Source organism: Rhea pennata, chromosome 3, assembly GCF_028389875.1.
Source record: "Rhea pennata isolate bPtePen1 chromosome 3, bPtePen1.pri, whole genome shotgun sequence".
In the NCBI taxonomy this organism is placed as follows: domain Eukaryota; kingdom Metazoa; phylum Chordata; class Aves; order Rheiformes; family Rheidae; genus Rhea; species Rhea pennata.
In genome coordinates this window covers 44,645,655-44,661,534 of record NC_084665.1, presented here as the reverse complement: position 1 = coordinate 44,661,534, position 15,880 = coordinate 44,645,655, and the positions used below count along the sequence as shown (strand labels likewise).

The window sequence follows — 15,880 nt, the reverse complement described above, 5'->3', positions numbered from 1 at the left end:
AAAACATAAAAAAACTGTAACCTTATATCTTGCAATCTGTTATGGGGCTTAACGCTGCAGCTGTTAACCCTTTGAAAGAGAGTCAAATAACTAGATGAAATTGCTCTAAATGGCTTCTACCTCTTGAATATTGGAAAGAAACCTGTTTGGTATTTTACAGGCTTTTATTTGGGGCTACGTGCCCCTGACCTGCAAACTGCACTGAGTAAGTGGGAAACACGCATGCAAGAATTACGAGGGCAGAAACAGCTCGTACTTCTTTCAGTAGCTCCACCAGCACAGCTGTGCTAGCACAGGAAGCATGATAAGTCATCCTTATTAAAGGCCAGTGGTATATACACGACCTCCCTTGGAGCAAAGGGGCAGCCCTGCAGGCTCTTCTGCTTCCAGCAAGCATGTATGCATGGTGCCCAATGCTCCTGGGGACGTTGCTGTTTACCCACTACTCCCTGCTGGAAGCTGTGCCTAAAAGCACAGTCTGGTTCTAGGTATAAATACGAATCTTTGGCAGTGCTGGTGTATTCCCCTCCTTAGTGCGACTGCATAGGAGGGGGAAAAAAAGGAAAAGAAAGTAGGACACCATGTCTGAATCACAAGAGGAATTTTTTGAAGTGTTCGAAGTGGTACATAGCTGAATTACTACACACAGACAAACTGGAACACTGACATAGATATGCTGTCAGTCTGTTTTTCAGGTCTTTTTATGCAGAGATTCCTTTTTCATATTGATCATATTTAGTAAATTCTAAATAAGATTGCAATGCATGTGATAAAATATCTGCAGCTGCTCTACATGTAATATTCGAATGACTGTTAACATATTCTACTATTGATTTTTATGCAAACTATAGATTTTAAATAGGAGATCTGCATGCAGAACAGTAGCATCATACTACCATATATTTTACTAACAAAACCAACAGCTCCCTATTACAGGAACCTCATGATCAGGCTTATGCTGATCAATTAACATTCAGAAAACTGAAGCACAAATTTGAGAATGTATTACTTTGACTCAGAAGCTCTTTTTTGCATAAAGTCACATATAAATCACAGAGGAAATGTAACATATTTCTGGGGACTTGTAATGAAAAACATGGAATATTTTGGTGTTTTACCTTGTATTGGCAGGAAATGCTGAACAAGCAAAAAAACTTAAAAAACTCCATTCAGTGCTCAATGTTGGTCTGTAAAGAATACAAACAAATATAAAGATCTATTTCCCCATGAGCAAGCCCTTACATAGGCTTGATCTGGGACTTAGTTGCAGAATTGTATCCCATGCAGCTCTGATACGTAGCCCTGGCAGAGATGCCTTTTCATGCTATATATCATGCAGATGAAAAAAATCATTGCAAGAATGTGAGCTCTTGCTGTAGCACATGGCGTGACTGCTTGGACAGGAGTCCAGCTTAACCAGATGGCAGCTGTGAGCTCCAGCACAACACTGGCACTCCTCTCCTAGAGCAAATTGTGAGAGGATCTGCTGATCTCCCGTTCACCCCGTCTGTTCTCAGCTGCCTGTTGTGTAACTACAGCTGCCACGTGTGGCAAGGTACAGCGCTCACATGCACATTGGCCACCACCTCCCCGGGTGTACTTCAGTAATGGTGGTTCCTCTACCAGTTCCTGTAGAGGAAAAGGGACAGGATTTGGCTCTTACCTCCCATTTTTATATTGTTTCTCTTGTAGTCATACATTTGTATGGCTTTAGAAATAAGGTAAGACAAACCGACTTCATTCCTGGTGTGACTTATTCCTGCAGCCTGCTCCCAGAATGATTTTGGAGAGTTTCAAGCCAGCCTAAATTAGCATTCTCAATGAATGATGTAATAACTATTTTCAAATACTGTGCGTTACAGCAGAAATTATCCCATAAAATAGAGCCACTGTTAGAGGAAAAATTTCACTGTGATTATGATTTTCAACTAAATGCTTTTTCAAATTTGCAGCTTTGCTTTATCTCTTGTCATCAACTTCACACTGCTCTTTTTTATCTTCTCTTTATGGAGCTGGCAGAGGTTGATGCAGAGGGAGTCAATATAGTAACATCAGGAGATGTCAAAAATGCTTGGCATCATGAACTTAATAAAGCACCACTTTATCCTATTAATTTATGAAATAAACCCAATGCATCTGTTAAAACTCCTGTAATTTTAGTTATGCGTAACTATGTAGAAGTTATATTTCAAAAATAAATTAATCAGCCAACCCCCTCTCTAATATATGTAAAACCTTGGATCCTCTGCAAACTGTCAGTCTGTCAAATCAATAAAGATAACAGTTTCCCAATTTAGGAATATCTCCTTAATCGTATACACATCAACTCAGTCTGGAATACAGTTCCAATAGGATGCATTTTTTATTAACACACACAAAAAAAGAGAAGAGCCAGGTTTTTAGAAGTTAGCGTGAATTTTTTGGCCTGCAGAGAGAAAAATAATTGGTTCAAAACAGTAATCCAGTTTGATTTGATGTTACTAGGAGCCATTTAAACTGGAATTCAATAGGACTTCTTCAAAATCAGTTTGCAAAGTAAAACTTTACTGTATAGGTCAACAAAGAAGAAAAACTGAAAGTAAGCAATGACAGTTATCAGTTTCTTTTAGATCTAGGCAAGAAATCAATTGATTGGTACTTTTACTCTCTTTTATTTCAGATATGCATATCTAGTTGTTAAGTAATGTTATCAGCTCAAGAGGAAAGTAACACAAATAACTGAATGGGAAAAAAAGGTTTTGTCCAGCTTGAGTAATCTCTTTAATGCATCTCACATATGCTGCATGACAGCAGAAAATGAAGGAAGCAAAGGCTAGTTCAGTAGAACAAAAATGGGCTTATCAGCAGAAATAATAAAAAAGTATCTGTACAGGAAGCACAACTTTAACATTATCATTGCAGGAAGGACACTCCTCCACGAAGAACAAACCTGAAGCATGGGACTATGAAAGTTGTGCACTTTTTACATAACTCATGGCAATACATTGTTATGTATGCCTACAAAGGGCCCATGAAATTCTAACATAAAAACATGGTTATTAATACAAGTGTGGTGTGTTCTCTACTAATCAGCTAACCTAATCTGTGATTTTTCTTTCTTCCCTCTCACCTTCCAAATGCATGACCTGTGATGGGATGCTAGAATGAATCTGGCAAGCTGCAGTCTGATGAATTTAAAGCCTGCCTCATCAGTCTAGGACAGGTTGGAAATGACCTGCAGGTAGAGGAAATTGATGCTATTTTGTTTTCAAATAGACCAGTATAATAATAACCAAAGAGACTGTGGGTTTAAACTCCAATGTATTGGTCAGAATGCTTTAAGAATATCCTGATTCTGGGAAGAAAACTGGATTAGATGGATTCTCAGCATCCCTCAGAGCCACATTTTTCCATGTGCATTTTTAAAAGCTTTTCCAGATTGCTTTTTCTACTTGATTTCAGATGTTTTATTTGGACTCTAATGGATAACTATGGATAACTGCTATCCTTCTTGCACCCAGATTTTTGTTCATTTTCCTTTCCCTGGACTCAGCCCAAGCTCTCTATTGCTCTCTCCTGATATAGGATGTGATTCTCTATAAACCAGTGTATTAGACAACAACATCACAACACAGAGGAACCTTTTATATTCCTTCTTCCTATAATGCCCTTTAGTGTTTACTCAGCTCTGAGCCAGAAATGCCACATCATTGCTCAGAAAAATGAGCAACCTCCTGTCATAAAAGATCTTCCAGGGACCACTTTCTCTTTGTACAAAGTCTTGCAAATCTCATCTTTTAAGCCCATGTGCTATCTCTACTGTAGTCCAAGTCCTGTTAGCCTATAGGCAGAAGAAGGAAAATCCCTGTACTGATTTCCCATACTGAGCACACAGTTCTCATTATGTACCTATGTTAGGCTTGGAGTGCCGTATTTTAAATAGTCAGTGATACACTACTTTCAGATGGTTTTTAACTATACCTGTAGTCAATATGCCATCTCATGAAGAACCTTCAAAACACATTGCATATCAGGGAGGCAGCCCGTGCATTTCGTGACTTTGGCTAGTTTAGTAACAAACTTTTCTCTTTGCCTTTGTCTTTATCTTCTCTGGTTGTGCTCTATGTATTCCTGTCTTATTCACCTCCTCTTCTTCCTTCCGTCTCCCCTAAACCTTTCCTAATATTACTCCTTGTGGTGAATATGTCTGTTTCCTGTGTGTAATCTGTTAGCTACTTCTTCCTCCTTTAAAATTGATGATGCTCCTGGTGACCTGCTTGGACAATATCTATGAATACTGTTCATACCTTGGATCCAATTTCCCAATGGTTTAAACTTATCGTCTCTCTGGAAATGACCCTGGATGCCTCAAACCTTCCCTTCTATATTCCTTACGTTGTTTCGGTCAATAGAGGAAGAATGGACTGATGGACCACGATGATTTCAGAGCTTGCTTAATTTCAATGGGTTATGATTTGGTATGAATTTTAAGATATAATGAAAATGGACTTTGCTTACAGCTTGTAACATTAACCACAGCATCACTAAAACTTATTTATATTGGCAGAATACTAATAATATAATTCGTACTTTAAACAGTAGTTCGTTGTTTGCTCTTTCTCTATTTTCAAATGGTTAAAAAGAAGCTAAAAGTAAAACTAGACTCTTGAAAAGCATATTCTATGGCCTGCTGCATGGCTCTTTGAATTATAAAGAAATCTAAAAAGTGGAAATTTACAGTTGATTTAATGAATATTTATTTTCTCTTTCTCCTTGTATATAAAATTTAACTTTTTATTTGCAGGGGGAAGAATGAGTTTGATGCTTTTAAATTCTCATAATTATTGTAAGCTAGCTTTGGGGTTGCACTTGCTTTTCTTCATCTATTTATGTATTTTAATTTTTCCAAAAATATTCATACTTTTTGAGAAAAAAAGATTAGCCTAAGTTGAACGGTCCTATATTTGGCATGATATTTTCATAATTGTTCCTCTGCCTTCTTCACTGTGTCTGCATGTACACTGCTTCACAGCGTATCTTTGCTCCGTCACGTGCAGTATCTAGATTACAATGGGAACGTAACTGATTTTAGAAGGGGGTGAGAAATGAAGTGCTGAATTAGGACAGGTTAAACAGACATTGAGGGAGGAAGGGCTGAGGGCAAAGCTGCAGAGAGTTAATTGAAAGATACATGCTGTTTCTTTAGGACAACGAATGCTTTTCTTGAAAGCATCGCATCCTTTTACAGAAGAGGGAGAGGTAGGCATTTGAGATCGCAGATTTCACTGGCTGCTTGTGACATTTATGTCCTTAAGTCAGCGTTAAAGGTTTTGTAACTGCCAGTCCCTGCTGGCTCGCCAGAAGGGCGGACTGCCAGAGGCTGATGCTGTGGTGACCGCTCCTTTGTTCTGGGTTCTCTGAAAGGGTGAGGCGGAGTTTGCCCGAATCATGTCTCTGGTTGACCCCAACGGGCAAGGAACCGTCACTTTCCAGTCCTTCATTGACTTCATGACCAGAGAAACGGCGGACACGGACACGGCTGAACAAGTGATCGCTTCCTTCAGAATCCTCGCTTCCGACAAGGTCAGTCACCACGCTGCGGGCGGTGAGGAGACACGAGCTGCCCTGGCTAGCCCTTCTTCGCTGAAAGTCTCATACCAGCGTTCAGCAATAGTGAAGCTTTGCTTTCGGTTTGTGAGACGCCACAGAAAGCACTTGCCTTTTTTTCCTGATTGGGACCAAGACGCTTAGCAGAAATACGTATAGAATTCAAGATGCGGTCTGTATCCCCTCATGTCAGAAAGAGCTAACGTAACATTAGACATCTTAAGACAGTATTTGCTCAAAACCCAGTTTGTCTGTATAGTGGATATACTGTATCCCAGTTATTTCCACACAGCAGCCTTGATGGGAGGGGAAGTCGTTCTGCCTTGTCACAGTGTTGACTGGACGTTTCACGCCGAGTTCGTAACGAGGCCTCTGTAACCAGGCCAGGTTGTGACCATTCGGCTGGTGAGGCAGCGCGGCATGGCCTTACCCTTGAAGGAAGCAGGTGGAGGCCTTCCCTAGTTACCGGGTACATGGAGGGAGCGAGTTTCTTATTCGTCTCCTGAAGGAAATTTAGCCTGCTCTCCACAGCCAGATCCACCAGTGAGAGGTGTATGAAGAGGAAAGGGAGGACAATAGCAACAAAATTGTTTCTAGAGGAGTAAGAGTGATAAACAATGCTGCCGGGAAGCTAATCCTGTGCTATGGAGAAAGGAGAGATCACAGCAATACAGATCTATTTGCCCAAGCTTGCTTTATTGATTTTTTCCATCTGGCCTGTTATATTGATTTTGTGATCTCAGTTATTGTGGACCACATTTTGAATTCCAGACATGTTCTCAACAGAAATTTGTGTGGAAGATGAAAGCCAAGGTCCCAGGAAAATAAGGTTTTCATTACGTTGTTGTTTTAAGTCTGTTAACAGTTTGATAGAGTATCTTCTACATCATAAATGCAAACTAGTAAGAGTAATAATGCATCTTTCATTATAAATATATTATGACATTGAAACTAACAGGATCTAATTGAAAACGCGTCTCTCCTGTCATTGCAGAAGGGGCAGTAATGCACTCTAGAGGTACTGGGAAGCTAGCTACTCATGGATGAGTTCTTGTATCAGTAGCAGTCTACCCATGGCTGCACAGTGCTCAGCGGCTAACGTGCACAGTCCCATATCCTGAGACTGGATTTTGACCCAGTCAGTTTGTTTGTTTATAAGACTGTCCCCCTTCAACTCATCACTAAAGATGAAGTTAGCCAAGGAAAATATTTTGGTCTCAGGAGAATAGACAGGATGTCCAAGTTTGTTAGTCACAGATACAAAAAATATTTTGTGTCTTATATTTCTGTGTCAAAGAATATATACTGAATATGTCAATCCCTTTCACCCCCAGCCTTACATTCTGGCAGATGAGTTACGTCGAGAGCTGCCTCCCGATCAGGCTCAGTACTGCATCAAGAGGATGCCTCCCTACACCGGCCCAGGTTCTGTTCCTGGCGCCCTGGATTACACCTCTTTTTCATCAGCACTGTACGGAGAAAGTGACCTCTAATTCTGTAATTGACCGTATTCATGTTAGACATTAAAAATACCCACCTAATTTCCCAGATTGCTTTACAAAAGCTTTGGCAAGCCAATTTAAAAATGAGTTTTACAAATACAGTAAATACACCTTCAGTGTAAAGTGCTAGTAACTAAACTAGTGTATATTAAAGTGTGCAGCACGCATAGATTTCCGCATTGTTGGTTTTAGGTTGTCTGTCCTATACAATGCTAGAAAATATTTTGAAGATAAAACAAATTCCAAGAAATTAACTTTGGAAATATCCACTGAGAAATAAAATGTAAACCCTACGAACATTTAAAATTTAAATTCTTAAGGCTCACAAAATTTTTTTTCATTTTCAAAATGTCTCAATGCCACATGTGCTTCTTTTACCATGTTCATAGAACTATGTTAAAATAACACTTTTTCCTTTCATACAGCAGTATTATTTTTCTCTGATGATTTATGATTTTGTATGCTACTACTGGTGGAATTTAATAAAACATTAAAATGCAGTTTTTCTGGGGAATAAAAATGTCAACCAAGTAAACTCCTTAATCACTGAAATAATCCAGAAGGCTATGTTTCTGTCTCTTAAAGATGATTTTCTGTTTTCACAAAGAATTGTAATATAGGGAGAAAACAGCTGAAAAGCTGATTAAATTGCAGCTTTAGAGTTCTCTAAGCAGTACTTTTCTTTTAATCCTTTAACTTTTACAGCTGAGAGAGTACAACTTATTTATAGTAAGAAATAAGGAAGCTAATTCATGTGAGCTGTTTTGTTTTGAAACCCTCATTCTTGTCTGTGTTGGATAGTCTTTGTTTCTCAGTATATGAAAGCCAGTTCCTCGTTGTGTTAGTGGGCAACATTCTTCTCCATTCTGCACAAGCAAAATCCCATCTGAGCAAATGCCATGTAGTTGTCTTGCAGCTTTAACTGTACAGTGCTTGAATTATAGTTTGTCATGAGTTCTGCAGGATCGCAGGCAGTTCTGTCTGTATTCTGCTTCTGTGCGCTAGTTGTTTTACTGTTTTTTTTCCATCTTGAGAAATGATAGAGAAGTAAAAGCAGTAACTTTTTTACTTGAATCCTACTGTCACTGAGGAAATGCAATGTAATCAAACAAAACCATTCACAAAGGTGAAGTGAGCTGTGCAGTCCAGTGCTATTAAAGCAATGATGTGCCTATTAAATAAAGTCTGCTTTTCAAAACCTTATGAGACTTCTGTCATTGGCAGTCATATATTGTTTTCCTCCAAGAACCAGCAATATTTTTACACATTAGAAGAGGTTTCAACCTGCTGAAAGTAAAAAAAAAATTGGAAATGTATGTCATGTATCTCTATAACCTATACACTAATTGTGTTGGCATGAATAATGCACTATGTGCTGGAGGGACAGGTAAGGCCTCGTGAAGTAAGATCGAGCTCAGAACGAGCAGAACTGCATTTTCACCTAACTGTATTAGGCAAAACTTCCAAGCACAGAGGTTCAAAGCTTCTTAGACTCCTAGCTTAGGCTGATTTCAGCGAGACCTGGCCACTAATACTTCTGAGGCTGTTAGTCGCAGTCTTTCTGTATCTCTTGTTTTCCTCGTGGGTAAATAGGTAGTAATGCTTTTGCATTATTGGCCTTTGCTTTGAAACCTGTGAATGTAAAGCATTAAAAATAATTGCTGTGTATATAGTTTTGATCCCAGAACAGGCATCCCAAAGTTAAGGTGTGTGTGGTGTGAACAGCTTCAGAAGAATCCCACTGGAGACGGGCAGCGGCCAAATAACTTTCTCCTCCTTGTGTGCAGAGACTAGCAGAGGGCTGAGGAAAAAACAGGGCTAGAATCACACCGGCAGTGCATGAACAGCTTCACACACAGCCAGAAGCTGCTCCTGCCACTGCTGATGCTGACATGGTGCAGCGTAATTCTATTTTTGTGATGACAGTGCCTGAACAAACTAAGTACAGGAAGACCTGCCTTAGGGCAATGCCACTTCCAGCCAAATGACTGTGGGTAGGCTGAATCCTCTTAAAAAATAAATCCGTGTATCTCTCATTGTCACAGTTTAATGCAATTGGAACAGTAAAACAGGAAACTTCCAAACTGGGCACAAAAGTAAAATCTTAGTCTTAGAGGCAGGATTTTACTAAAAATTGGTGCAAAGGCAGTTTATAACTGACACTCTGATTGGATACCATGTTATTTACCTGCTGATTTTTATACTGTGATATTCTTTCTATCTTTGATAGCACAGAAGAGACTTCTAAATTCATCCTTTAGCTAAATTCTCTGTTGAACGAAGCAAGTGAGAGAGAGTCACAGAAAGAACACGAATTTGTGTGTCATCCTTACCATTATCAGCACTAGAGAAAAAGACTTTTGTAAAATATTTTTTTTAATTTTCGTATCAGATTTGTAATTTGTAAAGTAGAGTGAACAGAACCAGTAGCAGACAGCTGCAGGGATTAATTACCCATCTATACTTGCCTAAAAATATGATGCCATGTTTGTTAGTTTAATGTGTCTTTCATGTTAAAAAAAAAAAAAAAGAGATGCATCATGAAGTTCTTTCTCTCAGCATTAATCAATTTTAGGGTAACTAAGTTAAACAAGTAAGCTCTGTTATTTTACTCTAAACTGGTTAAAATTCAAAGTCTTTAAAATATTCTGTAGTCAGGTTCCAGGGCTGTGGGTCTGCAACTGAGATTTTGTTTCTCTAAGGTTCCATGTTTAGTAGCTGGCAGGTGTATTTTTCTGTTGAATCACTCTGTTCACATTGGGAAGCAGTGGTTTAGTGGCATTTTCTGTCTATACAGCTCTGGCAACAAACAAGAGTTTTCCTATAAAAATGTAACTGAGCCCATGGTAATGTATGTACTAATCACAAGGGCCAAATCAAGGTGCAACAGGAGAAAGTACAGCATTTTTTAGGATCATGTGAATGAAGGATATAGAGTAAATTAAAATCCAGAGAGACAGTAAGGTTTTCAGTTGCTTTGATGACTGTAAGGCTGATGACTTCTATGACTTTAGGTGGATACAACAGTTCTTTGAAAAACTTCCTGCCAAAATAGTCTTGATTTTGCAGTAATCATTTTCAGCCAATCTTCTTCAGTAAGACACTGAGGCAGGCAAATGACAGTGTTGTCAGCTCTGTGCTACCTTCCTATGTCCTTTTTTCATAACTACATTTTTCAGCATTTCTTTTGTATTGGCCAAAAATATCTTGGACCAGAGCTGCTCCTAGTAGCTTATATTTTCATCGGAACATTCTGTTCAACTTGTCTGCTTCTTGGAGGAGACCAGGCACTTTTATTTAGGTTGTTCCTGGTGTCTATAGAGGTTAACCCAGATGGAGGCGGTCTCAGTGAAGGAGGAAAATAGTTCCAGTTAGCAGCATTCAGCTATTTGGAAGATATGCTTTTTTTTTTTTTTTTTTTTTTTTTGAAGACATAGCTTGTGTGTGGTTCAGAGTAATTAAATAAGGAAGTAATTCTTTAATAGTCGCTAGTGTGAGAACAGGCTCTTAGGAGCATGCCTCTGACAGTAGTCGTGGTGTCAATATTTTTCAGTGTTCTTCTAAGAACAACTCTGATAATATTTAGATAAGAGAATAATTAGATAAAAGGTGCCACTTCTTTGAAGAACATTCATGACTAAATTTTGCCAAATCCAAGTCCTCAGTCCTCATTTTCTTCAGTGAGACTATGCTCCTTGGTGCCAGATGGAGTTTTAGACTGTCAGGACTGGAAAAAGCCTCTCCAAAACAAACAAACAAACAAAAACAAACAAACAAACAAACAAACAAAAAACACAACAAAGTCAGTGAAGGTCTTTCCTGCAGACAGTAAGCAGGAAATCAATCATCTTTATGAAAAGTTCTTATAAAGAAGGATCTGGTTTGTCAAACAAGAAATCAAATGCATCATTTACGTATCTTCAGCACAAAGTAAGAATTATTACATACAAGATCTGGCTCTCAGCTTGTGTTGTAATAGGAGTTGACATTGAAGCAGCTGTACAACCTGCCAGCAAAAGTTTAGCACAATATGCCTGTTCTTTGGATTGGTTGACTAGCCTATTTCTTACCAGGAAAAAATGCTCAGCAGTCTGTAAATTACTGTATTATGTCAAGATTTGTATTTTCTTCTGAAAAATCTTCCCATTGGCTGCTTCTGGAGAGTGAGCACCAGAGGAGATGGGGCTGTTGTGGTGTGGACATTTTGATGTATTACACGAAGAACCCCCTAAGGCTCTTTCCTGAGTCAGAAAAACATCCCCTGAGATGTCTAGAATGCTTTAATGTACAATACCTACTGTAATTATATGCTATAACAGTGTAATCATTTGCTTGTCAAAGCAACATTGCTAATGTTGCTTTAACCTCACTTATCTCTAAGGTATTTCTTTCTTGGTAAATATTTACTAGGCTTTGAAATAACTGAAATGCCTGTTCTTTCCCTGTGTCCTTCTTCCCCAAATTTTATGTTTATCAACCTTGTCACTTGTTTGTGACTCAGTCTGCCTTCGGCTCTTGTTCTGAGGACATTGTATTGAGGAACTGCTTCACCAGGGTTAAGTCTGCACTACAAATAGTTGTTAGCATATTGTAGTGAGCTTCTACTTGTTTCAGACTAAGTATTTTAATACAGGAAGACTGACTGTTCTAAGCTGGATTTCATTTTGTTTTGCAGTCTCTTTTTTAATGCATGACTCCTCTATAATTTTAAGCCAAGGTGTGGGTAGCCCCACAAAAGATGAGGCTATCACCCCCTTTCCCATGGTCTTACTTACTTATAAATAGAACATTTCCTAGGTCTGGTTATCATGTGGTTGGGAACATATATTCACAGTAGTAGAGAAGGTAGAATTAGCCCTTCCAACAGCAGCCTGTATTTACATTATACTAAAGTGATTATGGAAGTGTGGAAATAGGGAACCAGCCACACTAGAAGTCCTTTAGTATTCACAACAGAATAATGTTTATGTACACACAAAATGATAGAAATTTCTAAACATTGAGACAATACTGAGAATACCATTCATTTCACTCATAAAATAAGACAGCTACATCAATCCACAATTCCAGTCTTTTCTGCATGAGAGCTTAACTAGGGTTTCATATTCCAAGCTTCAAAATAAATTCCCCTGCCAATTTGCTACATTTTTTGAAATTTCATTAGCATCTGTAATACTGCTTTGCACAAATTGGATTATCGGCATATTGTTTTAACAATTTGGAAATCAAATATATTGAAGGGTTTCTGAGGATATAAATGTCCTGAGGCTATTTTAACACCTGTTCATCCCTCATCCATTTGCTCCCGGCTGTTCTGGTTTCAAAAGTTTGGCCTCAATTCATGAAAACCTTCTTCCCTTCAAGATGCCCTTTGAGCAAGTGCTTTAAGTGAAAAATGCTCTCAAGTGCTATCTGTCCTCAGGAGGGGTAATTAAAATATGTACTCTCCTGAACAGAGTAATGGCTACTTGTGTCAGAAGATCATGTATAGGAGAACTCTAGTTGTAGACCAAAAACTCAGTGTGGCTACGTTCAGTTTTTAGCTAATCTTCTGTCAGGAGTCAAGGAAAATAAATGTTTGCATAACTTGCCAACAGGTCCAGGGCTGACAGGCGTTAGGGCTTACCTGGCAGCATAGGCACACCACAATTAAAAAGAAAAAACATAAAAAGATGGAAAGGCTATTCCAAAGTCTGCTCAGACTGGTTTTCTAGCTCTGACAGCTACCAATAGCAGGCACAGTGAAAGACTGTAAAACCAAGGCAATTGTACGGCCGTATGTGCCTGGAACGATCTCCTGGCCACCAGCAATCTGTGGGGCAGGAGCTTGCGGACACTGCACACTGATGCCAGAGATTTATTCATTTTTTCTATTATAGTAATAACTTCTCTGAGAGCTCTTTTTATATTCTTGTCAACAGGACTCACTGTTCCTATAAATTTTCCAGCAGGCTATTGGATATGTTTGGAAAAAGGTTTACTGTTTGTTCTTTTATCTTTTGGAAGCCATTCCTCAATGTCTTTTTGGTTTCCCTTATTATCTCTTTACATTTAATCTGCCAAAATTTATAATCCTTTCTATCTTCCTCATATGGACATAATGCCAGCTTTCTGAAGGATGCCTACAAAACGTAGGCAATCCAACAGAGAAGAGATCCTACCTCCTGTGAGATAATGGAGAATTTTCTATTTATTTCATTTGAGCCTGAGTTTCGCTGGTAGCCCCAGAAAGTAACAGTGGGCAAAAGAAGTTCATGTAAATAGTTCATTTTCTGGAAATATGAAACTGATTTAAAACAAATGTTCCAGCTGACAAAAATCTTTCTGTGTACTGCTCCTTCCCCACAAAAAGCCCCAACTCCAACCCAGTCACAGTTCTAACAAACTATTTAGCAAACCTGATTTTTTAAATCAAAAGCAGACAGCCAGTAATGTTTGGTGGATGCCTGTGTGACCATGATGAATAGGTAAGACAGATAAAATGCTGTTGCACACTAAATCCCTGAGGTCCTATCTACTGACATTGTGATTAAACCAAAGAAATGGAAATTAACAGTGTGCAGTGTCTTGCTGTTATTTGCACATCATCCAGGGACACCACTCCATGACAATTCTAACTTTTAACTTTGCTGTTTGCTAACTGAAGATGACAAAGTCTTATGTGCCACAGCAAGCTAACAAGCAACTGTACAGTACAGCCAACAGTTCTGCCGCTCAGAATAATAACGGTGTCATTAGCAGAAGTGACCTGTGGAAGGAGTTGAAATAGTAGTATGTTTATATACAATAAATGTACAAGATCGTATTGTTTCATCAGTCATTGCATATATTTCTTTATTTGAATATAGTTTTGTATGCACTTTTAACAAGTCAATAGTAGTATATGTAGCAAAACCACAAATGTAAATTAAAAATAAAACCACAGTTTTAAACATTTTTCTTTCTTCACCGTAACAAGCAATACATTTCTGTCATTCACCCAAACTTAAGAAGACTGGCACTGAGGGCACTCCAAATTGAATATTTTTATTTTGTGTAAAACAATTCATTTAATCAAGAAATGAGTAACTGGGTTTTTCATTTTATTTCAAAGAGAAAAGCTAAAATGTTCATTTGCGATTGCAAAGACTTTATTGCTTTTCCTCCTTCCCATTCTGGGACCTTAGGCAGATTTTTCATTAGATTTATTGCTTTTTCAAGCCAGGCCAAGAATGCAGATGGTCCAATTGGCTTTATTTGCACAGACCAATTGACTGGAATAGCTATAATGGAATCTGCCTTATTGGAATAGCTCCCCATGTCAACACCTCACCCAGAGTAATTACTCTTTTTAATGACAGGTGCATTTAACTGAAGTCTTATTCTGCAGACTGGATTTTCTTTATCAAAGACCAGTCATTCGCCTTTTCTGAAGATGCAGCTCTCTTTCTGCAAGCTTTTCGGTCTTCGCTGAGATTACTTCCCCTCCTAACCCCGTTGTCAGCCTCTTTCTAAGACTGCCCTTTTTCCCACGTCTAACAGCTGCCCTTCAGAATTTAATTGCTCCTGACTGGAGATGTTAACTTCAGTCTAGCTCAATGATCTCACTGTACCCTTGAATCTGATTTTGAAGGGAGACACTTTATTCTTTCTTTATATCAAACAGGGATTCCTGACCATAAAATTGAACTGTAAAATGAACATGCTAACATTTTATCTGTTTTTCCTCTCCTTAAATTGGTTTTATAACAAAATAATACAATTGATGATTAGAATGCAGTTATTCTGGATTTGTATTAAGGTAATAAATGAAGTATTACTCCCTTTGCTGTTATATCTTTGGCTCTAACAGCTAGTCTCGGAGTACTTGCTAAATTAGACCCTTCAATAGAAAAGAATGATGGTATGTTTCTCCAGCCACCAGCTGTGTATGGGGAGACATTAGTGCGCCATGTGGAAAATGAAGCTATAAACCACAGACTATTCCACCAAAGCTTTCTGGCATCAAAACCCAGGTGCCTGCAGCTAGTTTAGCTCCACACAGTAAAGAGGGTAGAGGAGAGTTGAGGCTGATTAACCTACCCACCAGCTCTTACCCTCCTCATAGCCTCTAGGCAGCTTTGCCAGCTTGGGATGTACCTGGCCTGAATGCATGTTCAAGTGCAAATAGGAGAGAAGGAAAAGCAGACGATAATACAGGGTGTCTTCACGCGCCAGAATATACACGGAGGCTGTGGGCAGCCTCAGATCTGCCTTGCCTTGTAGTCCTCTAACAGCACCTATAATCTTGTTGACAGACTATCATGTGAGGTGCTGAGCAACATATAAAGGCTGCTCCTAGTCTAAAGAACGATTTGGAAATGTATATATAAAATGCTAAAAGGGACACAGCAATGCTCATGGAGACTTCTGAGGACAACACAGCAGATCTTAGGCTACTTCATAGGTTTTAGGCTTTATAAACTTTAAGTCCCATATGTAAGTCTTTAAGCTTGGCAGGACCAAAAGAGATGCCAAGGAAAAAAGATTCAAAAGGAACAATTGTAGATCATAGGCTACAGAATAAACTTTTCACTTTCAGATTGAGAACTGAAAAATAAGGCCTGACCAATAAAGTACATCCACTTGTCATATTTGTTTTAATGTAAATTTATATTAGTGATTAAATAACAAAAGAAAGGCGCTATCCTAGAGCAGTATTCCCTGTCAGTGTCAGTGTTCATGCTGTGGTTACTGCTTGCAGATACAAGACTTCAATTTTCTTTATTCATAGTTAATATTTCCAGCAAAATCTGGAAAAAAATGCTGCATGT

The 15,880-nt window shown here is 38.6% G+C and overlaps 1 protein-coding gene across 1 annotated transcript in view; it reads left to right on the top strand.

Moving 5' to 3' along the window:
• The window catches only part of ACTN2 (actinin alpha 2), a 71,327-nt gene extending 63,036 nt beyond the window's left edge, over positions 1-8,291 (top strand). Inside the window, exons 19-21 of the mRNA XM_062572161.1 lie at positions 4,392-4,457; positions 5,404-5,562; positions 6,921-8,291. Of these exons, the coding sequence (XP_062428145.1) occupies positions 4,392-4,457; positions 5,404-5,562; positions 6,921-7,079 (384 nt within the window). The 3' untranslated portion in view covers positions 7,080-8,291. The remainder of the gene's footprint in view (positions 1-4,391; positions 4,458-5,403; positions 5,563-6,920) is intronic.
• Positions 8,292-15,880: the final 7,589 nt, after the last annotated feature.